General features: G+C 35.6%; 5 protein-coding genes across 6 annotated transcripts; 4 read left to right on the plus strand and 1 right to left on the minus strand.

Annotated features, from left to right (window-relative positions):
• Positions 1 to 1,199: 1,199 nt before the first annotated feature.
• LOC147534261 (histone H3-like centromeric protein CENH3) lies at positions 1,200 to 5,310 on the plus strand. The gene is made up of 6 exons (XM_086650282.1): positions 1,200 to 1,440; positions 1,519 to 1,562; positions 1,668 to 1,787; positions 2,480 to 2,554; positions 3,244 to 3,319; positions 4,930 to 5,310. The coding sequence occupies exons 1-6, from the start codon at positions 1,389 to 1,391 to the stop codon at positions 4,983 to 4,985; spliced, it is 423 nt and encodes a 140-aa protein (XP_086506408.1). The 5' UTR covers positions 1,200 to 1,388; the 3' UTR covers positions 4,986 to 5,310.
• An 831-nt stretch (positions 5,311 to 6,141) lies between these two features.
• Positions 6,142 to 8,264, plus strand: WTF1 (Ubiquitin carboxyl-terminal hydrolase family protein). The gene has a single exon (XM_086649558.1). The coding sequence runs from the start codon at positions 6,351 to 6,353 to the stop codon at positions 7,959 to 7,961; it is 1,611 nt and encodes a 536-aa protein (XP_086505684.1). The 5' UTR covers positions 6,142 to 6,350; the 3' UTR covers positions 7,962 to 8,264.
• Positions 8,265 to 10,472: 2,208 nt separating this feature from the next.
• Positions 10,473 to 12,052, plus strand: LOC147534263 (MYB-like transcription factor ETC3). 2 transcript variants are annotated; one of them, XM_086648317.1, is made up of 3 exons: positions 10,473 to 10,908; positions 11,006 to 11,090; positions 11,662 to 12,052. In XM_086648317.1, exons 1-3 carry the CDS (start codon positions 10,854 to 10,856, stop codon positions 11,792 to 11,794), a joined length of 273 nt encoding a protein of 90 aa, XP_086504443.1. In that variant the 5' UTR covers positions 10,473 to 10,853; the 3' UTR covers positions 11,795 to 12,052. The 2 variants fall into 2 exon arrangements, with proteins under 2 accessions (XP_086504443.1, XP_086504442.1); XM_086648316.1 differs by having other exon boundaries at positions 10,477 to 10,908; positions 11,003 to 11,090.
• A 6,442-nt stretch (positions 12,053 to 18,494) lies between these two features.
• LOC147534264 (putative WRKY transcription factor 41) lies at positions 18,495 to 21,043 on the plus strand. Its single transcript, XM_086649341.1, has 3 exons — positions 18,495 to 18,919; positions 19,532 to 19,660; positions 20,265 to 21,043. The coding sequence occupies exons 1-3, from the start codon at positions 18,591 to 18,593 to the stop codon at positions 20,845 to 20,847; spliced, it is 1,041 nt and encodes a 346-aa protein (XP_086505467.1). The 5' UTR covers positions 18,495 to 18,590; the 3' UTR covers positions 20,848 to 21,043.
• Positions 21,044 to 22,801: 1,758 nt separating this feature from the next.
• Positions 22,802 to 25,252, minus strand: SPCH (basic helix-loop-helix (bHLH) DNA-binding superfamily protein). The gene is made up of 3 exons (XM_086648443.1): positions 24,511 to 25,252; positions 23,639 to 24,232; positions 22,802 to 23,134 (listed from the first exon to the last, which is right to left on the minus strand). Exons 1-3 carry the CDS (start codon positions 24,922 to 24,924, stop codon positions 23,072 to 23,074), a joined length of 1,071 nt encoding a protein of 356 aa, XP_086504569.1. The 5' UTR covers positions 24,925 to 25,252; the 3' UTR covers positions 22,802 to 23,071.
• Between the last annotated feature and the right edge of the window lie 573 nt (positions 25,253 to 25,825).

Consider the following 25,825-nt stretch of genomic DNA (forward strand, 5'->3'; position numbering starts at 1 on the left):
TCAGGATGATGCAGACCACAAAAAATGTTAAAACATTAATATCTACATCGTCTCATTCTGCCTCCAAAACCCATAAAAGTTCCAACTCATATCGAAAATACCCTCAAGGACCAAACTAAAATCCATACCAAAAAAATGTTAAAACATTAATACCTACATCATCTCATTCTGCCTACAACATAATGTCAGAGAAGAAAGGCGAGACGGAGTCGTGGAGAGGGGTGAAAGATGAAGTGAAAAAGAGCGTCTCTAATGCAAAACTGAGCACTGTGGGTCTAACGGAACTGTAATGATGATGTAGACCAACCTTTTGGGCTAGTAGTGATATTGTCCACTTTAACACTTCTAAACCTCACTGTTTAAAAATACCTCAATGTGGAGTCCTTAACCTCTTACGAGGAACACCACTCCGTCTCACCACTGGTATGGAATTGCTTTACAACATACTGGCAATCATTTCTTTGTTCCATGAAACATCTACCGAAGTTAATTGCATGGGAGATTTTAAAAGGCCTCCCCGTTTTTGTTAAAAGGCCTCCCCATGGTTTCGTTGACTTGGTAAAAAACCTTTGACTTAGCTTGGTTAAAGGGCCCCCTCTTTGAATGGGTGAAAAAAAACCCCTTTAAAGATGTATTTCACCCACATCATTTGACCACGCCACATCATCACCTTCTCCGGCAAGGTCGCCGGCCGGCCAAATTTCCGGCCGGCGACCTTCAAATAAAAAAAAAATTTTTTTTTTTCTTTCTCTCCTCTCTCTCTAAGAACTCCGGCGAAGGAACCCTTCGCCGGAGTTCGTCTGTTCGTGAGAACAGATCTGTTCTCACGAACAGAACTGTTCTCACGAACTATCGTCTGTTCGTGAGAACAGACGAACTCCGGCGAAGGGTTCCTTCGCCGGAGTTCTTAGAGAGAGAGAGAGAGGAGAGAAAGAAAAAAAAAAAAATTTTTTGAAGGTCGCCGGCCGGAAGTTTGGCCGGCCGGCGACCCTGCCGGAGAAGATGATGATGTGGCGTGGTCCACATCACAGGTCTTGGGTTAAGTTTGACCTAACGGCGTTAACTTTGCCGTTAGGTCAAATATTGATGAAGGAGGTGCTCTTTTGTAGAGGGGGCCCTATAACCAAATGGGTTATAATGAGAGGCGCTTTTAGCGGGGAGGCCTTTTAACAAAAACGGCGGGCCTTTTAAAATTTCCCTAATTGCATTGACCAGTTTCTCCTTGTTTCCAATCTTCCCATTATTTGGAAGAGAGTCCATCTTGACTCCATTTTTGACAGATCCGTCCTTCGAAACTTGAATCGAGCGGGAATTTGTTTTCAGTTTGAAAATAACACACAGAACCCCGCCCCTCTTTCTCTCTTTAGGCATAATCAGCGTCTTCGTCTATGGCGAGGACCAAACAACAAGCGGTGAGGAGTTCATCTCGTCGGAGTCAAGGTCTCTCTCTCTCTCTCTCTCTCTCTTTTTCTAATCTATTATGACAATCCAAAACCCTAACTCATATTTTGGTACCAGCTACACCAACCCAAGCAAACCCAGATGCGCCTGGTCCTAGTTCGGTACTTCTCTCTCTCTCTCTCTCTCTCTCTCTCTCTCTCTCTGTCTGTCTGTCTGTCTCTGGTTTTGAACTCAATTTCTGTTTTCATGAATACTTTGTGTTATAGGCGGCACCAAAGGCTCGGAAACCGCACCGTTACAGACCAGGAACAGTAGCTCTTCGGCAGATTCGCCATTTTCAGAAAACATTTACGCTTCTTATACCTGCCGCTCCTTTCATTAGACTTGTGAGTTGCACTCTTCCCCCCTTTTGAAGGGCATTAATTTGAATGTAAAATAAAGTTCAAAATCTCTCAATTTTGCTAGGTTAAAGTCACTGACTGCAGATAGCAAGTAGAACTGTTATTTAGAATTAGGGATTTCTATCATTTGAATCTAATACTTTTGGTGCACTTCTTGGGTAACTGTTTCACCTATGATTTTTGATCAGTTAAAAATAGGGGTTTCACAATTTCAGTATCAAGTCTAATACTCCAATCTCACTATACTTTCTAGGTTTAAGACTTGGTAGTCACTTGAAAGAAGAAAATGTAGTTGTAATTTTAAAATGAGACTTATGAAAATTAAATTAGGGACTTTCGGCTATTTGAATCACTACTTCTTGGATCAACTTTTCCCTGTTAATTGTTGGGTTGGTTAAATGTCACTTAGTTAAGCAAATAGAGTTGTATCACAGGCTTTGGGTTTACTTCTACGCATCTTTTTTTATTGATGGCTTAGGTTTTTTTTGGCTGTTGGGAGTTTTCCACCTCTCATTTCCTCAATTTTGGTTGGATTCTTGTGTTAAGCTATCACCATTTGATCATCCCCAGACTAACATTTTGCCTCGTATTATACCATATAGCCATGCTCGCTTGTGAATGTGAGATATGTAACCTTTGTTGCATAAATGCTTGAGAATCTTCTATATGTATTTTAGGTGAAAGAGATCAGTGGTGTCTTCAGCAGGGATGTAACTCGTTGGCAAGCAGAAGCTCTGTTAGCCCTTCAAGAGGTATATGGGGACATATTTTATGTTTGTTTTTTTTAGCAAATTTAGCATAAAATTGAGAGGGAAGTCTCTCCAGAAAATAGAGCAAGGAGGATAAGAAAAATATTACTGTTTCTGGGTCTATCTCAAATTATAGTCAATTTGTCATACCCAAAGCAGTAATAGACAGAAAACTAAGAAAAAAGCTACCGATTGTTGGATTCCAAACAATTCTGAAGTCTAAACTCTGGAAATAGTGCAATATAGAGCTTTCATGTCGATTATCACCTCCTTTTTCTTAAGAGTTGTAGTTCAGAAGGGATGGTGAATAAATAAAACATTATTTCCCAATCCCAATGTAAGCTTAGTTCTTAAGTCAGTTAAAATAGTATTTTTTGGCAGTACAACATTTGTGAGGCTCTAAACTGGTATTTATCCAGCACAACCCCTTGTTATTCATGCCTCTGTGAGATAATTTGGATACAAGGTGGATCTTGACACCGTTGAATTGTATCATTGTTTCTATTCTGCATTTCCATTTGGGCATGATAGGTTTAGGTGCCAAAAAGAGAAGTAAAATATCTATTAGCCACCCCACTTTAGTTATATATTCCCCCATCCATGTTTCCTAGATATAGGTTCGAGATATTGCTTTAAATTACTCTGACCATCATAAAAGTATCTTACAATTACCCAGTTGTCAATTTATGTAGGCAGCTGAAGATTATTTGGTGCATTTGTTTGAAGATGCAATGCTCTGTGCTATTCATGCAAAGCGTGTCACATTAAGTAAGTCCAAATTCTAATCCAATGTGGTTTCATACTGTATATCTTATTCTGTCTGGAGTTTTAGTGAACTACTACTCATCTACAGTATGTGAATGCTTTCCCTCTTGATCAATTACTGCTGATTGATAGAATGATTTCTAACTGTTCTACTTTGTTAAGACTATTAGTTACTTGGTTTACTCGGCATCATATATATGTATAATATGATCTTTTCATCTTTTAAGTGTGACATAAACATTCATTCTCATCCCTTCTTTTCTTTCTGCACCACCAACTTGCTATATACCTAAATATCTCCTTAAATAGCGTTTCAGTCCTAAAAGGTATATGCTTTAATTTGTTCCCCATATCCTAGAAACCACCTAACCTCTCTTAATTCTGTAATTTCTCTTTCCATTTACAACCCATCATTCATATTTCATTAAAAAATGGTAATGAGAAGTTGAGAAGTAATGGTTATTACTTATTACTTTGCTTGATAATAAACAAGTAGTTATAGTCTCACTTAACATCAATATTAGTTGTAAACTATCTCGAGTTCTCATTCGGTGAAATATAGTAATTGACTCCTCACTGTCCACGTGGCTTTCCATGAATATTCAATGCTTTTGCAGTTTGTCCTATGCATATTGTATAAAGTTATGTCGACAAAGCCTTCTTACTGTCTGTTCTGAAATATAAGAACTGGTTCTGTGCACCATCCTTGTGCCAGATGATTTCCAGAGACATGGCATAGCGCATGAGGTCATAACTCTTTATCGACGAAGACATTTGTAGATTCTGCCTTTGAACATTGACCTAAATACGTCTAACCTTTAAGATGACCCAAAATGCTTCAAAGTATTGACATCAATCGGATGCCCTCTTTTTCATTTTTAGCAATTAAGGTTTTTTTTTTAATAGGAACAAGATTTTTGTAGCAATTAAGGTTATTTGCTGATGAAAGAATTCTCCTTTTTTACTGGGATTTCTTTCTGTAGTTGTGAAACCTTGTAGAAATATTTTCTTCCTAGTTCGTACTAATTTGTTGTGCTGATCAATTGGACAACTCAAGTTTTAAAGGATAAGCTCCTAGATCATTGGATGTTGGCTCTCTAGCTAAACCCTGTAAAAGTTTTTTTATGCGATTGATTTCTGCATGGTAAAATGAAAATTCATGCCTACATTTTGGATAACATTTTCAGTTTTTAGGACTATGAATTAACCGAAGAACATAGCTTTGATAATGAGTTAACCATGACTCGATCTAATGGTATACCTCAAATAGAGTATACTACATGAGTTAACCATGACTCGACTAACGGCACTGGCTGACACAGGGAGGAGGGACATGTCAATCCGCATACATGGGATTCTATTATAAATCTTTATTGTATTACTCAATTTTATTTCATCTTATTGCTATTTCTCGTTTCTCCGTAACTTCTCATATTGTTCTTCTATTTGCTTTTTGCTACTTTGGCTTTAGAAGTTATAGCTAACTTTATAAGCCAATGGTAGTTTTTCTCAGGGCTTTTATCCCTCTATATCAAGTAAACATCTTAGAAGCAAACTCTGATCTTTTAACCCATTGTTGACAATCTCATATGCATTTTACTTTGTTGTTGTAGTGCAAAAAGATTGGCAGCTTGCTAGACGAATCGGAGGAAAAGGGCAGAGGTGGTGAGGAAGGCACACAATTAACCTAAACTAAAATCTGTTTACTATTCTTGTTGTCAAAATCTGTATTGGTTCTTCAATATGTTTCTGCAGGTCATTGTCTCTTCTTTTTCTTTTTACTATGTAATTACATGTTAAGCATGAAACACTTCTCTGATCCATTTAGTTAATAGGGTAGGCATTTTGAGCTTTCTGTCAAAGCCAATTGATTTAGCCTTGTTTTTTTTCTTTAATATTATAGAGAGAGAGAGAGAGAACAAGACTAGGTTTGATGGTTGAAACACCTTATATTTGTGCTGTATCCACTCAATGATTGATTTCTGTTCCTTGAAGTTTCTCAATTTTTCTGTAAATAGAACAATCTCATTTAGCAGTTTAACAACATATTTTTGTTAGATTATCTCTTTACCAAGTAATCATCCGCGAAATATAAGAAATTCTTGCACTTCAAAATTCTCGAAGAGTTATTTAAATTTAAACCGTTTTAGTTCAAACTCAATTTTGATGAGGTAAAGGGGATGATGCCATAGACTGAGGTGATCCAACCCAATAAAAGTGTTCTTAGAAAAGGAAAAAGATTATTCTGAGAACACGATATCTTCAGTTTTTACATAACAGAAAGTCTATATGTATAACTAAATTGGTGCTAGTAATGTTAAAAGACCCAACTCAACCTATAAAAATCTTTGAATCTTGTCGACGGACACTTTTATTTTAACTCCCAATTTTATAGCTAGTGATGATAGGGCAACTGAAAATCTTGACACGAAGGTGGGGCTCCCAATTTTATAGTTAGCCATGATAGGGCAACCGAAAATCTTGACCCGAAGTTGGGGCTCCCAATTGTATAGCTAGCCATGATAGGGCAACCGCAAATCTTGACACGAAGTGTGCGCGAATTGAGATCCAATACCAATACTCATCATGTTTCAATGAGAGAGAAGTGTCGCGAAACTAACCGTCCCATTAAAGTTCACCTATATCTTCACTCCCACTTTTTAGTTGCCTTGGACATTTTCGTTATGTAGCTAATGGACTTGGGCAATGGGCACGTCTAATGGTAGACCACACACTGGGACAGATCTTATGTCTCATAACATTTTTTTGAAGATTTTACCCTCGTGAGGATATCACAAAGACATTTAAGTCCCCATACTGAGGATAACGCAAATTACAAAGTGAAACCTATTTCAGAATTGATTTTTCTTTCCGCTGATAGAAAGCCTAAAACCCTTGCCCTGGTTTTAAGATCACAAAACCCCCAAATTCCTAATCAAGAACAGCAGAAAAAGGTGAGTAAAACTTCCTATCTATGTTCATACATATTCTATAATCTGCTCCTAATTTATTTGATATTATTATGTTATAATCTATGAACATCTCCTCCATGGATTCAAAACTCCTCTTTTCTTCACCAAAATCTTCATCTTCAACCCCTTTGTCTCTTCTTCTCTCTTACCCATCTTCTTTTCTTGTAAAACCTACTGTTTCTGCAAAAACCCATGTTTCATTTTCTCTTAGAAACATAGAAAAAACACCATTTTTGGGTCAAAGTTTGGGTTCACAAGAGAACAACCTTCAATTCTGGAACTTAAGAAAAACCCACTTTCCATTACATAGAATAACAGCTGCTGTGAAAAGGAGAAAGGAACTTCCTTTTGATAATGTTATTCAAAGAGAAAAGAAGCTTAAACTTGTTTTGAAGATTAGGAAAATTTTAGTTAGTCAACCTGATAGGATTATGTCACTTAGAGACTTGGGTAGGTATAGAAGAGAGTTGGGTCTTACTCGAAAACGTCGATTTATTGCTTTATTGAAGAGATTTCCTGGTGTTTTTGAGATTGTTGAAGAAGGGGTTTATTCTCTTAGGTTTAGATTAACACCTGAAGCTGATAGGGTTTATTTAGAGGAATTGAAGGCTAGGAATGAAATGGAAGGATTGCTTGTTCTTAAGTTGAGAAAATTCTTGATGATGTCTTTAGAGAAGAGAATTCTATTAGAAAAGATTGCTCATTTGAAGAATGATTTTGGGCTTCCTACAGAATTTAGGGACACAATTTGTAAAAGATATCCTCAGTATTTTACTGTCGTTCAAACAGAACGAGGTCCTGCACTTGAGTTAACTCATTGGGATCCCGAGCTAGCAATATCTGCAGCTGAGATTAGTGAGGAAGAAAATAGAGCTAGAGAGATAGAAGAGAGGAATTTGATCATCGATAGGCCACCCAAGTTCAATAGAGTTAAGCTACCAAAGGGTCTAAATCTTTCGAAGGGCGAGACGAGAAGGATCGAGAAATTTAGGGAAATCCCTTATATTTCTCCATACTCGGATTTCTCGGGATTGAGGGCCGGTACACCGGAGAAAGAAAAACATGCTTGTGGGGTTATTCATGAGATCTTGAGTTTCTGTGTAGAGAAAAGAACTCTTGTAGATCATTTAACTCACTTTAGAGAGGAATTTAGATTCTCTCAGCAGTTGAGAGGAATGTTGATTAGACACCCTGATATGTTTTACGTGTCTTTAAAGGGAGACAGAGATTCAGTTTTTCTCCGAGAAGCTTATCGTGATTCTCAATTAGTTGAGAAGGATCGGCTATTGATCATCAAGGAAAAACTTCGTTCGCTTGTTGCAGTTCCTCGATACCCAAAGAGAGGTTCACCTAGGATAAGTAGGGTAAATGGCGATAGTGGTGAGAACGAAGAAGAGGAAGATGAAGAAGAAAGTGGAGAGGAAGGTAGTGAAGAATGGTCTGATATTGATAATCTTATGACAGATGAAGATGAAGATGAAGACGATGATTATGATGAAGACGAGGATGATTGGAGTGACGAAGATGATGAAACACCACCTGATTTTGACGACGGAGATGAAAGTTTAAGCATTAAAACTAGCAAATCAAAACAAGTCAATAAATCCAGAAACGACGAAGATAAGCCCCTTGTTCCGGTGTTCCCCGATGGTCGACCGAGAGAACGCTGGTGAGGAAAATCAAAACTTCATAATTCTTTTTCGGAAGCTATATCTTTGATGCCTTTTTATTTTCTATCTAGTTCAGGTGATATAGAATATGTGTTTATCTGAGCTATAAAAGGGTATTTTGAACATTCATTAACGATAAGACAACATAATCTCTTTGAGAACAAACATACACCACTATTTGTTCATCATCTTCCTCTTATGGGAGATTGAAAGAGAGAGAGAGACAGTATTAAAGAACAGGCTTGTACTTGTGTGATTCTGTATTGATTTATATTTGATATACCTGTTTTTTAGAGGTTATTTAAATTCTTTTCTAATTACATTGTTAATCTCTTTTCATGGTGTTCCGAGTCTATTCATTTGTTACATTTCTGTAAACATCATGTTACTTGTATCATTATAGAAGTGCTGACATATTAAAAAAACGTATGACTATCCACACATTTTTTTTCAAAGCCCACCGATGGCAAAAGGCAAACAATGCAAATTCATACTTTTCGATGTTCCAAGTACGTGTATGCACACCTTTTTGTTTGAAAAATAGTGTTTTAGGAGAGTTTCTGACGAAATGCAAGTCAAGGGTTTCAGGACTTATCTCCCACAGGATGTTTTATGGCCGGTCGACCACCAGATGTCTCGTGGCCGGCTTCCCACAAAAACTCTGATGGTGGATTTTGTGGCCTATGACAGGGAAGGGCGTTCCACTGAAACTTTAGGCAGAAAAAAAATAATCTTATTTTGTTCTTTCCATAATTCTATTATAGGCCAATTGACAAAATCTTATTAGTTTATTGTTTAAAAAGTTGTAGGGCTTTGAAATCACCCTTTTATAACAAAAATTAGTTTAGTTTCTTTCATTGAATTGAGCTAATACTAATGTTTCATAAGTAATGGTCAAACTAAACTAAGATAGGGTGTTTATTACAGAAGGGTGATTCGAAAGCCCTTGAGACGTGACCATCTCACCATTTTGGGGCCCTAACCTAATTTTAGTTGACAGTGGACTCTCTCTTTAGTCTTTACTCTTTCTTCTTTAAAAAGATGATATAGTCGTTTCGAATCCAAAATCCAGAGGGTGGAAAACAACTTGGTGGGACTCCAGCCAGTTGTTGACAATTGACTTTCTTCTTATTTTTCAATTTTTTTCGTAACTTCCTTTCTTGATCTTGCCATTGCTTCGATCATTTTTCTTCTCCGCTTCATTAAGGTCCTCACAATGAAAGTAAAACAGCTGCACCTACAACCCATGTGAAGGGGAAGGCGACCCCTCGTAAAACAGAACTCCCCCTTCTTTGTGAAAGGGAAAGCCTTCTAAAAAACTTAGTGCTTACCTTAGTATTATTTACCAAGGGCAAGTTTCCTTTGCAATGAAAAGACATTCACAAAGAAGATACTATGGTGGTTGAAATAACCAAAGTTATTTGGTAGTTTCGGCCATAAGAGAAGAATAGGGAGAAAGAGAGAGGAGGTTAGTCGCCTCTCTCTCACTGGAGAGTTAGAATGAAGGTTGATTGATTTTTTTGAGTGAAATGTAGTTAAAACTCCCTATAAATTTTTTTGCCACAACTTTCCAACACCTTACAACAACTTTGCAAAAATTATTGGGGTTTAACCAAACAAAATACAAATATTTAAGTTTTTTAATAAAATAAAATAAAAAATTGAGATTTTTTTTTAAATATAACTTATCTTTTTAAATAAAAAGAAGTTTAAAATTGGGTCTTCGGCTTAATTTCATGTTTCTTTAACCTGGTTTCCTAGATGTAAGATTTTTTTTTGATGAAATTAGATTTAAGATTTTGATATAATTTTATAGATGGAAACACGCAATATAATTTTCTAGATCTATAAATTCCAAACTAGTTTTCTGAATCTTCATTAGCCACTAAGTGGGGACGACAAACCCCCTCCATCTTCCACCAAAAGTCGATCAACCCTTTTCTGTCCGCTAGAGATAGGAGAGGGGGAAAGAAGAGAAAAATGTTTCTGTTAAATGAAGAAGGGTTAAGCTGGAAAGAAGAATAGAAAGAAGTTAACTTTTACCTAACAAAAATTATTAGTTAGAGATAGGGTATTCTAAGATAATGTGAGGGCAAAAAAAAAGAGTTGGACACTATGTGGGGTCAAAGTTGGTCACATCTTAGGGCCCAAGGGAATTAGCCCAAAAAAATTAGTGTGGGGGATCCATCAAAGGGAGACCTAGGATTCCATCAAAAGAAGGCCTAGGATTAGCACTTAAATCTAAAAGGCTGCATAATAAGTAAAAAGACTCAATAATAATAGGAAAGTCTCAATTATATGCATGGGAAAAGGTTGGAAGGTGGATGTACTATTATTATATATATATACTAATGTTTGTTAAAAGGAAGACTAGGAAAGTGGGTTGGAGTCAAATTGAAGTGTTGGAAACTCTTCCTAGATATAGTTGATATATAAATATATATGTACCTTATGTACTGACAAAGACAGTAAAGATTTTAGGTTAAATTTTGAATAAGGAAAAGATAGTGGAGCAAAAAGGATAGGTGGAATAGGGATTGGGAAATAAATGTGGTGAGACTGTAAGTTAAAGAGAAGACTACAGAGCATTTAATGAAGGGAAGGGGAGCTAGATGAAGGAATACAAGACAACAACAACAACTACTCGTCAAACATTTTCTTTCTTGAATCCATTTCTCTTCCCTTCTTCTCTCTTGTGTTTGTTTGGTCTTACCTGTCGTTCCTTCTCTTACCCCCTTTCCCATCCATTTTTCACCACCTCCTCCACCCAACACTCTCATCTTATATCTCCCTTTCTCACTTGATCTTCATCATTCTTACTTGAAACTTTCATCCCTTTCTAACTCTCTCTCTCTATCTTTAACATTATTATCTTAGATATCATATACTCTTTCTATGGATAAACGTCGTCGTAAACAACCCAAGGTTACTACTTTCTACGAATCTGAAGGTAACTAGTTCTTTTATTTTCTTGATTATATATGTTTTTTGGTTAGTGGGTAAATGGAAAACTAACCATTCATCATTTGTGTTGACAATGGCAGAAGTGAGTAGTAAAGAATGGAAAGTGATAGATATGAGTGAGGAAGAAGAAGATCTTATCTACCGCATGCATAAACTTGTCGGTGATAGGTAGTTTATCATCTTGAGCCTTTAATATATGTATATATCTTAATATTATAGATAATATATACCAACACATATAGTACTATTGTTACTCATCACATAAAAAGGAAATCATATAGTTCTTGTAGAAAAATAACATGTAGAACTATAAACCATCGTATGTAGGAGCGAAGTTTAAGGAGATTTTTTTTTTCTATAGAGTCCTACACAATATCTTGCCGTCTGATACAGAATCGTCTAACCACATACTTTCGTCAGTAGTTGTTCTTTTGAGAATCTCAATAACTTAAAGTCAAACAACTGTGGTACTTAGCACAAAAAAATAAGCCTATCACATTCTGACGACTGACATGGTCGACCCAGATGGCCCAAATATCATCTCTCTCCGAGACCTTTGGACTAATTACGTCAGCCTCTGGTCGACCCACTTTGCGAGCCAAGTAACATTTATTTAAGTGAAGGATACTTACAATGATATGGATACTTTAAATTCCTGAGAAGGAAGTTCACAAATTGGTTGAATGGTCACATTTATATCTTTGAGCTTCACAAACTCAAATGTACCTTTTTTTTACAGATGGGCTTTAATAGCGGGTCGGATTCCGGGTCGAAAACCAGAAGAAATAGAGAGGTTTTGGATAATGAGACACCATGAAGGTTTTGCAGCAGCAGGAAGAAGAAAGGGCTCTCGCAGCAACAAAAATTCATAAAGATTGTTACTTATATTTCCTCCTTAGTTCCTCTTTTTTTTTCATAGTCTCTACATGGATCATACAAATGGGTGTATCTTTTTTCCTTCTTCGGGTTTCTCTCCTTTGCGATTATTACACAAAATTAGAAAGATCAGATTTATAATCGCTTTTTTGTTTGATAACTCGTTGTAAGTGATCTTGACTTATAAGTGATGTTAATAAGTTGGATAGTGTTTTGTTTTCTATAATTCAAAAGTGAAATGGTTTAGCCATCAATCATGCTCTTATTACTAGTCCAACTCGCTCAAGTTTCTTTTCCCTACAACAAGTTCACTACATTCTTCGAATCTTCGTCCACACTCACCATCTTCTTGCGCTAATAAATTATCTAGAGACGAATATCTTTAGTGAAGTTCATAAGTGTTTCATTAAACAAGAAATTACCTTCGAATCTCGGAACAAATTGTGAAAGCAAAGCTCCAGAAAGACAACGGGTGGCCCAAACTATACCATGGATATAGGCAGGTGATAAGTAAGTCATGTAAGCCTACAAAAAATATTACTCAAACGAACTGAAACTTTCCTGACTTGTTAGCATGGAGGGACGAAGTGAACCCACATGGGTCGAAAGTCATCAAAAGGACACAGAAAAAACATTAGGGTAATGCTATATACACTTACCATTTTTACCCGATATACTTACGGTTATTCATATTCACGCAATCACGCTTAGGACCCATTTTTACCCAAATACACTCACTTCTCGAACACAAAGTTCATCAACATCCTTGACCGATTTCTTCTCCCTCGTTCTCTTTCCCTATCTTCTTTTCCCTCTAAAACTTCTTGTACCAGACCTTTCCCTCCCGATCTCGATTTCTTCTCTCTCATTCTCAAGTTTAACTTTTTAATTTTCATCTCTTCAGAATTCCAGACACGTACTAGACTACTTTTAAAATCAGATTTATATTCGAGACATATACTAAAATACTGATTTTGGAAGAGAAGAGAAGAAGATAATGAATTGAATGATTTTGGATGGTTTATATAGGAAGCAGATAGGCACTTTTATTTAGGACACATCTCTTGATTTTTGGGGACAAATTCCTTAGTTTTTGGGACACAACTCTTGACAAAGAGTTGGTTAAATAACTGGAAATTTCGATTGCATTTGGCTAAAAATCTCGGTCAGAACACAATCCATTGGATCAATTCCGAAGCTTACCCAACAGACGAACTAAATGGTCGTTAGATGATACCCCGTAGCGTGCCCGAAGCGGAGTTAACGCCAAGCGTTGGATCTGGCGCATTCCCGCGACATTAAGGCGAGCCGTCCAAATCTGGACGTGCTCGCTTTGCCCAGATGGCCTCAATCTAATTTTGTCCATTTTGAAGTTTTAGTCCTTAATTTAACCGATTTTCGTTCAAACTTTAAACTTGAATTTCTCATTTATCCGGAATCGAATTTGAGTGATTATTTGCTCTAAACTCAAGAGCTCGACGATGAACGCATTGGCGCATTCCGTTTCTGAGTTTGACGAGTCGGCTCGAGCCAAAATTAGCTCCTATTCCAATATTTTTTTTAAGTCTTTTTTACACGAGAGATGCTCAAGTTCAAGTAATATGCCAATGGCCTAATAGTTGTTAGACTAAAAATCTTTTATTAATTAATGGGTTATTTAGACATTGACTCCAACTATTTAACCATATTAAGACTACACCCTAAAATGAAAATATATTTGAGATTGACTCCCATTCTCGATTTTTCTGTTTAAGACCAGTTAAGTAATATGATGCCAACCACATATGCGAGTTTGCACAAAAAAGTCTATTTAAATATTGACTCCCAAGTCCCAACTATTTATCGATATTAGGACCACAAAGTCTAATCCATAGTTGTAAGCTCTACCTGAAGTCTGAGACAGGTTCGACACGTCTAGTTAGATAGATTAGATAAGCTAGCAATTGCCACATATGAAAAGACTTACTCTGGTGGTACGTCGATAGGTCTGGTTGATTAGAGAATTAGAGAAAGTCTCGTATGTATAACCATTACATACAAAGTCTAGTCCTTAATTTCAATTTGTCACTAATATAAAAACTCAAGCATCTGGCCAATTGACTTATATTTGATGGAAAAATCAAGAATGAGGGCAACTCCTGACATATTGTTATTTTCGAGGTGTAGTCCTAATATCGTCATTCGCTAAATAGCTTGGGGTCGATATCTAAATAACCCAAATATTTTGTGAGGAGTATTTTTGTTAAAACTCACGCATATAATTGACACGAGAACCACATAACGGATATTGAACGGAGAATTTCAAACAATATTAGACAGAAAAATTGAGAACGGAGAATCAACCACATACATATTTTTATTTTGTGGTTGCATTGTTAATATCGCTAAACAGGCAGAAGTTAATGTCTAAATAACCTTTTTAAGTATCCATCCACCCTCTCTCATCTTTCTAATCATGCAATTGGACTCGTGAACAAGAAAGTCAGAATAATAACACTATTCATTTGATTAATGAAAACTAATTAATTAAAGGGTCAACAAAAATTGCATATATATTGCTGTCAATTTAGAAAATTATTACGTCATGCGTATGACGTCATATCTTTAACATGTGCGAATTTGGTGCCCTTCAACAGTCTGTAAAATATTTTTTTAAAATCCTTTATTAACTTAAAAAAATCGTCTTCAATCTTTGTTCAGCTCTTCCTGCGCTGCTTCATGTGAAAGAAAATAATATTAGTGAGAACATGGATCTTCCTTAAATGTTGACTTTTTGGGTTATGATTCTTGTAAGAAGTTTCTTATTTTTTATTGGGAAAAAATGAGTGAAAAACCCAAAAATCTAGACCCCAATAGGAAAAAAACCCACTCAAAAATAATAATGTCAAAAAAATCCATTTTTTGAACATTTTTCAAAATGTTCACAACATATGTAATTATGTTGTTAACAAGACAACATATGTTTTTCATAATTCCATTTTTACCCTTATATGTTGACAACATATATCATTGTGTTGTTATAAAATGTTGACAATATGTATAATAATGTCCTGACTTATTATAAAATGTTGGCGTCATATATAATTATGTTCTTACCAACATATATAATGTATTAGTCAAAATATTATTTGTTCGTTAACGGATTTGTTAAATACAAAGGATAATATGCATAACATTTTAATTTTTGTAGAGGACAAATAAAAAATGCTTTAGTCTTTATGTTTATGTCGAAAGCAAAACAAAAAATGCGGAAACCATTTATGTTTTCACAAGACAAATCGAAAAATGTTGTAGCCAAAATGTTTGTGTTAGTTTGTCTATGTAAAATGCAAAAGAAAAAAATGCGAAATATTTTGGCAAAACAATGTCTAAGCAAAAACGAATTTGTTAAAAAATTTACAAATTGTTAAGACAAACTAAGATTTGTTCAGAAATTTACAAAATTGTCGAGAGCAAACCTAGAATTGTTCAGAAATGTTCAAAATTGTTTTTTGACGTCGATTTGGGCGGAAAATTTCATTTTGGAGGGTAAAATTGTATTTTTACCTACTGGGTTTTTTCCTCATTATTGTTTAGTATTGGGTCTGATTCTCTTTAACTTCTCCATTTTGGGCTTTATAATTACCGGCCCTTTTATTGGGACCTTCCTTTTTTTTTTGTTGAAAATATTTTTGATTGAAAAACTAGTAATGAAATAAATTACCAACCAACCAAAGTGACAAATATATTACCAACCAACCAAAGTGACTTCAACAAAAAAAAAAAAGTCAGCGCTTTGGGGAAAGCTAAATAGTTTCCGGGGTGTGAAGACTTGGTCAATATTGTTTGACAATTTTATTTAGGGGGAAAGTAAAATACTTCTCCACCTCACTCTCTCTCCACCTCACCTCTATCTTCTCCGATTAGATCGCCGGCCGGAAAATTCACTCTCTCTCTCTCTCTCTCTAGAAACTCCGGCGAAGGGGTTTCCCTTCGCTGGAGTTCCGGTCTGTTCTTCAACAGGCCAGAGAGAGAGAGTGAAAATTTTTTTTTCTTCATGGTCGCAGGCCGGAAAATTTTCCGGCCGGCGACCAAATCGGAGAAGACAAAGAGGTGAGGTGGAGATAGAGTGAGGTGAGGTGGAGTGTTTTTTTTATTTCCTCTTAAAATTTATTCCTCCGAAAAATTTCTAAAATTCTACATATTCCCTTTAAAATTTCACACCCCGAAAACTATTTAGCTTTTCCCAAAGCGCTGGCCAAAAAAAAACCAAAATGACCTGTATGATTGGATTGTATATAGACACTAAAAGATTCACACATCTTGACCTAATGTTCGAGGGAGAAAATCGAAGACCAATACATATTTGGAGGGTCCAACGATAAACCTAATTCGAATTGAATTATAGAGTTATGACACAATCAAATCCCAACCAGGGAGGTTATTTTTGGAGGAAAAACTATGCGTTTTTGGGATTCTAAGTCAGGACTGACGAGGCTCAAGCCTGATTATCTCTAAATCCAATGTGAGTTTTTTTATTTTGGCTCCTTGGTCAGACCAGGCATATGTCGATCGTGAATAACCCCTAAAGCCACAGGCAAAACACCTGGTAGAGAGATCCAATCTTGAGTGAACGTAGATGCTATTCGAACCATTTTTTTTATCCACATCAGCATTTCGTATAGAAGTTGTTATGTCGACAATAATGTCTGTACCCATGATGATACATGTACCGGGTGTACTTAATGCGTCAGAGTCTGCCCCACAAATGTATTAGAAATGATACCTCGGGCTTGTTACATAACAACTCCTTAAGAGAAGGGCCAAGCAGCAACGGGTAGGAGAAATGGAAGTTTGGGCTCTAGAGGGATTTGGTGTTGCTCATATTTTACAAGGGAAGACTATCATGAGACAAAAGATCATCTTTCTAAAGGGTTTCGATTCGGAACTATTATATGTCCAAAGTCCAATATCGAAATCAGTGTTTCAAAGAAGAGTTGTCTTGACGTAGGTCTGCCTCCGACCGAGATCAACCGAAGTTAAATGAAGTCTCTATTGCTTCAAAGTCAACATTTAATGGTTGAAGTGTTTACCAAGTTGGTTTCTACTCTCTAAATCTCGGATTCAAGACAAATACCAAATACTCCTTGAAACAAAAACACATGATCTTCAATCTATCAGAGTTAAAACCAAAGTATGGGTAACATTGTTGGGATAATCCGTACTAGGGATTAGTGGTCAATTCGTAAGTACCAAAAAAACTAATTTCTTGACCTATTTTTTCGTGTGAAAACCAAAAACCTAGTCCATGTGAATATTTAATTAGCCCAATTTAGAAGAGTTCGTACTTAATCAATACCTGTTACTTATTTGTTTTGATATATATCAACTTAACTAGATGATAAATAATCGTCCACATAATAATGACAATAATAATTAAGTAAGTACTGTTTCGATTTTGTAATGATATACGGTTATCAATGAAATGGAGTAGTAGAAAGAAAATGATTCTTATACAAATAACATCTTGCCACCATAAATTTGCTATTAATTTTTTAAGTAAAGATAACTTAAACAATATCAAATAGAAAGTCCAAGGGAGAATAATATAGTTTATTTATTAAATTAAAAACAGTTTGCTTAGCTGTGTACTCTAATTTCTCTAATATTTTTATGACATCTAAAATTTCTCCTGAGAGTCTGCACATGCCTACGTGCCAAACATGTGGGCAACAAGTAAGTCCAGACAAATCAAACGTAAGCTAGGGTTGTCAAGATGAAGTCACTAGCTTTCAGTGACCAGTAACTCATAGTATGAACTCTTAGAACAAAACTGAGAAGAAAGTGCGATGAAATTTTGTCTAATAGAGTTAGGGAGCCGACCAGGATACGAAATATGGTCGTCTATGGGCTGGGTCAGTTTCTGATAGGCGGTCTACATCTACATCGGGCTATTGCACTTTTGTTGGGGAGAATCTTGTCACTTAGACGCTTGGCAGCGGAAGAGAGATATGAAGAAGATGCAGGTTGGCTCGAGCTGGTTAGCTCATGCTTGTTACATTTTTGAATACGATTCGCCTACTAAGACGAAAATGCGTCAGTTCGACCTACAACAGAATCCGAAAGACTCTTCGACGACTCCCTCGAAATATGGGTCAAATAAAAAGCCTTTTCTCGCTTAATAAGAGTTATCTTAGCTAACCCCAACCCCCTTTCTCTTTCCAACTAAAGATTGGACCGTTCAAGAGACAATTTAGATTGGCCGTTTATGCAGTCATGTTGTTTTAGAAAAAAAAAAGCATCAACACAATCTTCTTCTCTCTCATGGACTTAAATTGGGCATGAAAAAATTTATGACCAAATAATTTTTTTCTTTTCCGATGAGACTTAAATTGGGCATGAAAAAATTTATGACCAAATAGTTGATATAGTTTAGTTATCATTCAAATTAATTAGGAAAAGGAATCAAACATTACTAATGTGACAAATGAAATTACTTAAATTAATTAAAATATTCAGTCACATTTTAGACGGGATATAGAAAAAAAACCTTTTTTTTTTTTTTTTGTTAAAAGATATAGAAAAAAAAAAACCTTAGTTTCACACGGTTTGGTCAAACCTAATTTCTATATGATACAAGTAAATTGTTTCCCTTTAAATACCTTTTCTCATCCTCATTTCTACTCCAACTTATTCCTCAATTCTCATCACCAATTCTTTCTTCCTCTTCTTCTCTTTTAACAAAATTTTTTGTTGCACAAGAAAGACTCTACTAGGCTACTAGCTAGTGTTGTTCAAATTCATATTAAGTCTATGTCTCTCTCTAACACAGACACACCCAATAGGGAGAAAACCCAAAAGTGGGATAAGAAGTCTTTGATCATAAAGGAGTTAACCCAAGGAAAAGAACTGGCAAAGCAACTCGAAAACCATCTAGACTCATCTTTTTCCACAGGGAAAATGTTATTAATAAAATTACTTTCTTCTTTTGATAAATCAATTTTCATGCTGAATTTGGTTGAGTCAGAAGATGAACCCCAACTCACCGGGCCTACAACTGAGTCACGCCGTTCTACCGTTAACGGTAGCCTTCAAATTGATCAGTACGATTTTGAACTCGGAGATCATAACTCTAAGGACAGGTATGTATATATATACATTATTAGTATTACCCAACTCAGCCTTGATATTAGGATTTATAAAACAGATAAAGTGACAATGAATGGAAAGGACCGAGACATTATATTTTTCGTTTCTTGATACTTCTTTTCTCATGTGGGACTATTCTCACAGAGGATATGGATCAAAGAGCCTAGCTCAACATCCAACTAGAAGCTACTCTAACCCTAGGATCAAAGAGGATGGTAGCGTTATCCTATACAACGTTGACTTTCTGTAAAGCAAACTGCGTTTGGGAAAACTTATTCTTTGTCAATCAGTTTTCAAGGAGAGTTACGTCTAATACATAGTCTTAACATGGTATTGAAATATCGAGTTAGTGTTTCATATATCGACCAAATATTTGTTAAGCCTATAGCCCTGGAGGGAGGTCAGGTGAATATCGAGTGACTCCAACCCTAGCAGACGTATTAACATTACCCATATCATATAAGATGTTATTTTAATTGTATTGCTAATAGGCCTTACAATTGGATCTTTCATTGGATAAAGTGAATTTCTCAATAGAAATGGCTTCTTGTGTTAAATCTTGTATCTTATTCACCATATGCATGTTTTTTTTATTTGTTTTGTAGGAGAACTATGCCAAGATGGACTGAGCAAGTGCGGATCTGCGCGACAGCCAATATAGATGGACGTCTAGACAATGGATATAGTTGGAGAAAATATGGACAAAAAGAAATTCTTGGAGCTAAGTACCAAAGGTGATCAGAATTGTAAACTACATTCTATACTCCTGAAACCTTGGAAAAATGATACTATTTAGTTGTAGTACAAATTAAGGAGATTTAGATCATTCATATATCAAAGTCTCAATATTTACATGCAAGAGTGTTTCAAATCTCGTATACCCGTGTGTGGGGATAATCACACATTGGTTGTGAAAGGGTTACAGGGTGAGTTTATAAGTGTACGAAAAGTCTTTTCTCGTGAGCTAGCTTTTGGTGGGAGAGAGGTCCAAGACTACCCAACGAAATGTTCACTTTAAGTAAATCAAAATACTCACTTAGGGTTTTAACTTGCCATGTCAAAGCTAAGACCCCAACTCTTTAATGAAGCCTACTAAAAAACTTGATGACAAGCTAGGTTTTTGTATCAACTTGGAACACACATCAACTTTCTACACAAGTTTCTACTCTAATACTTCATTTGAATAGAAATGAATGTCTTGTTTTTCGTACTAGATCGATGTGTTATTAGTCATTTCATTGTCAAATATAGTAGACTTAGAATGTTTATAAGCTTCCACTCTCTTATTAGTTTAGTATTCGTTTACTAACTACTAACTAGAGATTATTACATTTGCAGAGGCTATTATAGATGCACTCATCGTAACGTGCAAGGTTGTTTAGCGGTGAAACAAGTACAACGATCTGATGAAGACGCATCGATAGTCAACATAACATATAGAGGAAGGCATACTTGTATTCAAGCATCACAACTAATTGAAGCTCAATCACCAAACAAACAAGATACAAAACAAGACCACGTAAACAAAAAGAGAAAAACCCAAGAATTTTTTATAAACTTTCAAGGTCATAATTTAGATAAGAAAGAATTCAATTGGACTTCTTCCTCTTCCTCCTCCTCTTCTTCATTCCCTTCAACTTCACTCAATGAAAATCAAATCTCATTTTCTTCTTCCTTGAAACCTAATAACAACATTTCCATTTCCAGTCCATCTCCTCCATCTTTATCTACTCCAACAACCTCTGAATCAACTTGTGGTATGAATAAGTTTACTGATGGTGAGAAATTACAAACCTCAGATTCTGATCTTTATGAGATCATTTCTGCAACTTCAGCCTTGGAATCACCATACCCAGACTTGGATTTCTTAATGAATTTCGATTCCGATTTTCTTGTTGATTCTCCCTTATTCTTCAGTTAAAAAAAATTTATTAGATTCTTGAGTTCTAAGATTTTTGGTAAGACTACCTTTTTTGAGTTTTGAATAGTTGAAATGATGAGGTCTATATGAAATAGAAGTGGTTAAATGAATGATTTTCATCAAAGTGTAAAATGCAGCAAGAAAGGAAATGCTACAGTTACTTCAAATTCCTTGCTTAGAGGATGACATGCTGACTTATCCGGGTAAAAGAATGGTCCAGATCGTAGCTAAATTTTGAAATTTTTTTATCTGTTAGTGAAAGTGAGTCAGCATGTCATCCTCTATGTAATTGTAGCCTCTCTCCCACAAGAAAGTTAAACTATTGGAAGAGGAAAAAAATTTAAAGGCGCCTCAACAACCTAATCTGAGATCAAAACTCGTTTACTAGGGTCAGGGAGACCCATTTTGTGGAGCGCCTTTAGAGAAGAGGCGTGATTTTAAGTGAAGAGCTTAACAAACTATCTAGTTGGTGTTCAAGACTCGAAATAGTAATGCCCACTGGAAATTCTGTAGACACCTCCCATATGGTTACAGGCAGGGGACCTGTAGAAATTAGTTAATCTCTAATGAAAAATGATGGAAGATGGCAAGATGCTACAAAAGTAGACCTACCCCATACCTTAATAAGAATTAATCTTCTATCAGGAGTGAAAAAGTCCAAAGAGAGAGAGATGGCTTGAAAATAGAGACCGTTGATTTATTAGGTCAAGAGTAGGCTTTCACTTGTAGCTTCTTCTTGCATATTACTCATCTCTAATTCGAATGTCCTAGTGCCGAAGCTATATGGACGGAAGACTTTTCTGAAAAACTTCTCTATCCAATGTGGGTTTTATGTTGTTACCTTATACTCTTATAGGATGCCTTGCTCAATGTGAATCACTTCTGAAACTGCCCACGCAAAATCATTTCTTGTTGATTTTTACCCAAAGTTACACCTGTATTTCACCCAACCAAAGTAGGCTTCGTTACAGTTGTTTAGTAGAGCAGTTGTTTTTGAGGTATCATGGGTTGTCTAATCCACTATTTGGGTATGGGACCAAGTATCTCTAAATTGCTATCTCCCAACATTTGAAAATAAAAGTAGGGTACTTATTATGACCCTTACTCATCTGTACCAATGGTCACCATGGATAAAAACAAATTGCGAGTTTGAAGCCCGAATATAAATTTGGCCCAAAAATCACGAACATGGTCTAATTTCCGGACGTGACATTCCAGAGTAGAAAATGAGCATGCGATGTTGGCATTGGGGCCATCTTGGTTTTACTAAAATAGAAGCTTGTCTAGTGAAAGAAAGGAACTTCTGATTGATGTCTTAGAAGAGGTCTTAGTTATGTAGTGAATACATGAGAGAACTCCATTTTTTCAATACAAGGTCCCCACAAAAATACTCAAGCTAGAGCTTTTGAATGATTTGAATTTTGACACTACTACTATAGATATAGATATATAGCTTTGGAAAGGTAGCAAGATACCTAGAAGGAGACATTTTCTTGTACCTATATCACTTTTTATGCACACCTCAATGTGATTATCAATCTACAAATTATGGCATTGAGGTCCACATAAATGATGTAGTTTCAATTGTGGGCATAACAATCAAACATATTCATGATAAGGTCAACCAGGACACCTCTCACTCCTTTACCCTACTTTTATTTTAGTATTAACTAATTTTGGATTGTCCCTTTTAAATTTTCTAATTAGGACCATTCTAATTTGAAGGTCTTGTTTTTACCTTTAAGGAGAATGATCTACCATGGTAAAACTATGATGGTACAAATAATAAATTTTTAGATCAACCTAATAAAAATCTAATTTGCAATGTAAATGGAACGTGAAAACAATTAAACAAAATGAACAAAAGGCATACTGAATAATATATAGTTTGATAAGTAACTACGATAGATTTAATATTATGAACTAAAATTCAAATTAAAAAAAAAGGCAAAAGAAGGAAGACTCTCTTCAATAACTAGAAATTGAAAAATTGGATCATTTTGAATTATTACAACTAAAATAAAAGGAATGTTAACTAGAGAATAAGTTTTACAACAAGAGCTACAAGTACAAATTAAGTCAAAGCATGGCTTATAATGAAAAACCTAGTTACATTAAGTAGATATAATTAAGGTTAATATCTCCCTCCTTAATATTCTCTTTTATTTAATGTAGAGAGAGAAAGCTAGCTATCTTAATTAGAAGAAGTTAGCCCCTGCAGCTATCAAAATGTTTGCTGAATTTTATGTGCAAGTTCTTCTGCACTAAGCTCACATTCAATTCCGATCTGTCCAAAATTTAAAAGACACAAGAAGATACCCATTTTAATACTCCACATAAAAGCTTCATTTTGTCAAGTACTAATCAATTATAATTAAACCAAATATGAATGAAGATGAACAAAATGCCAAAATTGTAAAATATTGTCTCAGCTACAAATGCAGGTCATTTACTATGGAGTTTGCAAGCTAAATTACAACTCTCAAACTCCTCTTTGTTGGCTAGCTAGCTATTCATCAAAGTCTAGAAATAATAATACTAGTACAACTCATGAATTAATATGTAGATCATTTAGGAGAATTGATAGAGAACAAGAAAATCCAGACATACATTTTATTTGGCTTGTCGTGATTCGTTGTCTAGTGAATTAGAATCACCAAAAACACGAATCACAACAAGCCACATAGGATGTACGCCTGGATTTTCTTGTTCTCTATCATTTCTGCTAAACAAGAACAAGTATATTAAGTACAAAATTAAGGTGGAAAAGAATTGGTAGAATATTAATTACCTTAATGGTGAATGAATTAAGCATTGTTGTAGGATCAACAGTATTGATACTAACATGAAGAATTTCAAGTGAAAGACCTTCAAGGGCAGCAATAATTTTTGTAGGTTGACCCGGAATTCGGGCCGATAACGTTTTCAAGAGAAGATTTGGGCCTGAAAACTTCACCTCTACTTCAGCAACTAAAGATTTAGAATTTGTCACAAGTTCTTTGACATTAAAATTATCCAAGGAAGAAGATGAACATGGTTGATCATGAGAGTTAATAGTAGTACTAGATTTTGAAGGAGAAAGATAACATTGTTGTTGTAGTGGTTGCATCCTTGGCTTGTAAGGACTAGTTTGGTTAGGGGTTCTTGGGCTTATGGGTAAGCTTAATCTAGGGTTTGGAGTCCTTGGACTAATGGGTAAGCTCAATCTAGGGCTTAAAGGTGGTTTTCTTGGGCTTAACGGTAAGTGTTTAGGACTTGAAACAAGCCTTGGACTTAAAACTTCACTATACACTTTTCTTTGTTTTTTCGCCTCGAGTGATTGTAAAACTTGTTGCATCTCTTTGATATAATCCACTACTCCTCCTATTATCGACGCTTGATCTCCCTACATTCCAACAAAATGTCATAAGAAAACTTCAAAATCTATTTGTTAACAAGAAGAGTTTAGTTCTCCTCACTTTCATATTCAAAAGAAAGAATGTTACATTAGATAAGATCAACTCTTTTTGGATTTAGATGGAGCAAAAACAATTATGTATTCACAAAGGAGTGAATTAATATTCACCAACATCAAAATTCTTAGACATACATATGAGTTCTTGTTATAGATCAGTGTCCTGATACCATGTTAAAATTAAAAACGATCGAGTTTAGATTTCTTACTCTTTTGACATAAAAACATGGCATCAACGACCGTAAAACCGACAGATGCTCATTCATTTGCTTTCTTCTATTCCTCTCCACCTTAATGTGAGATACCTTTTCTTGTCCATCTGCAAGTACTTCCTCCTCAGTGCTTGAAGCATTTTTTGCGGAGATTTTTCGTTTCTTCGAAGTCGTTGGAGAAGATTCGAATTCAATCTCATTAGATTCCTGTCTTTCTAAACTAGAGGTGACAGATTTTTGAGAGACCAGTCTTTTTTTTGAGTTTGGAATAGTTTGATCTTCTAATGGAGCTACTGTTAGTGGGGGAACATTATTATTCTCTACTGGAGTAGTGTCTAGGGTTTCCAAGATGCTAAACAGGTCATCAAACTCACTTTCATGAAGAAACTCTGGGAAACAATCATCACCCATTCTCGGAAAACAGCCTTAAAGAACAAACAAACTAGTTAAGGTTGGATTAAACCTACCTGAAAACCACTTTTTGAGATATGAAAATGACTCAACTATCAAAGTCCAGACTAACCAATCATCTTTTTTGTGTGGGCTGTCATTAGAATCAGTTTATACAGTTAATCATCATGTGAAGAATCTTGCACAGATTATCATGAGACAAGGAATTCAACTGCGAGGAAACCCTAAAGGAAAGAGAGAGAGAGAGAGAGAGAGAGAGAGAGAGAGAGAGAGAGAGAATGAAGTTGAATGTTCTTGGATTTTTAATACATCAAAAACATTCTACAATAAACTAATAAAGTGAAGAGATCTATCTTTATATAAAACTAGGAACTATGTAAAGCTAAAAGGGATTTGCCATCCATGTGAAGTAGCAATTTTTGATGTACCAATATAGTGAGTTGACATGTGGACCATGTCACCATTTTTTTTTTTATATATAGACTCAAGAGTCAAGATGTCTTTAATCGTAATCAATTAAATGAATAATTACCATCACGATGACATCTCGGGGATGAAGGGTCATAAAGACTCGTAATGTCATTTTATAATCGTGATAGCCCATTTTTTATACTCAATTTCAATAAATTATTGATTTCTGCTTTCATGAGAATCAAATTTGAGATCTCTGGAATGTTGAGTGGGTGTCCAACCACCATAGTAAGCGGTGGTGGATCCATACGTCTTTTGTTTACATAGATACGGAGTATAACTTTTTTTTTTTATAGAGGTGCCCCGAGAAAAAGTAGCAAGCACCCACATAAGTGTTAGCCTGTTAGGGCCATGTAGCCATCATGCATTCTTCTTTGGGTAAAATACATGTATCAAATGTTCACCTAATAGCGTGTGGTTGGTTGTGCGG

This window comes from Eschscholzia californica, unplaced genomic scaffold (genome assembly GCF_041429995.1).
Source record: "Eschscholzia californica isolate CP2 unplaced genomic scaffold, dmEscCali1.0.p SCAF_6, whole genome shotgun sequence".
Lineage (NCBI taxonomy): Eukaryota > Viridiplantae > Streptophyta > Magnoliopsida > Ranunculales > Papaveraceae > Eschscholzia > Eschscholzia californica.

Excerpts from the sequence above, each read along its gene's own strand:
- LOC147534261 (XM_086650282.1), top strand. The coding sequence starts at position 1,389 with ATGGCGAGGACCAAACAACAAGCGGTGAGGAGTTCATCTCGTCGGAGT. Across the intron at positions 1,788-2,479 it reads CCGCTCCTTTCATTAGACTT|GTGAAAGAGATCAGTGGTGT; the intron begins GTGAGTTGCACT and ends TATGTATTTTAG. Across the intron at positions 3,320-4,929 it reads TGCAAAGCGTGTCACATTAA|TGCAAAAAGATTGGCAGCTT; the intron begins GTAAGTCCAAAT and ends TTGTTGTTGTAG.
- WTF1 (XM_086649558.1), top strand. The coding sequence starts at position 6,351 with ATGAACATCTCCTCCATGGATTCAAAACTCCTCTTTTCTTCACCAAAA.
- LOC147534263 (XM_086648316.1), top strand. The coding sequence starts at position 10,854 with ATGGATAAACGTCGTCGTAAACAACCCAAGGTTACTACTTTCTACGAA. Across the intron at positions 10,909-11,002 it reads TACTTTCTACGAATCTGAAG|AAGTGAGTAGTAAAGAATGG; the intron begins GTAACTAGTTCT and ends TGACAATGGCAG. Across the intron at positions 11,091-11,661 it reads CATAAACTTGTCGGTGATAG|ATGGGCTTTAATAGCGGGTC; the intron begins GTAGTTTATCAT and ends TTTTTTTTACAG.
- LOC147534264 (XM_086649341.1), top strand. The coding sequence starts at position 18,591 with ATGTCTCTCTCTAACACAGACACACCCAATAGGGAGAAAACCCAAAAG. Across the intron at positions 18,920-19,531 it reads GATCATAACTCTAAGGACAG|GAGAACTATGCCAAGATGGA; the intron begins GTATGTATATAT and ends TTTGTTTTGTAG. Across the intron at positions 19,661-20,264 it reads CTTGGAGCTAAGTACCAAAG|AGGCTATTATAGATGCACTC; the intron begins GTGATCAGAATT and ends TTACATTTGCAG.
- SPCH (XM_086648443.1), bottom strand. The coding sequence starts at position 24,924 with ATGGGTGATGATTGTTTCCCAGAGTTTCTTCATGAAAGTGAGTTTGAT. Across the intron at positions 24,233-24,510 it reads CATGTTTTTATGTCAAAAGA|GGAGATCAAGCGTCGATAAT; the intron begins GTAAGAAATCTA and ends GTTGGAATGTAG. Across the intron at positions 23,135-23,638 it reads TTAATTCATTCACCATTAAG|ATCGGAATTGAATGTGAGCT; the intron begins GTAATTAATATT and ends AATTTTGGACAG.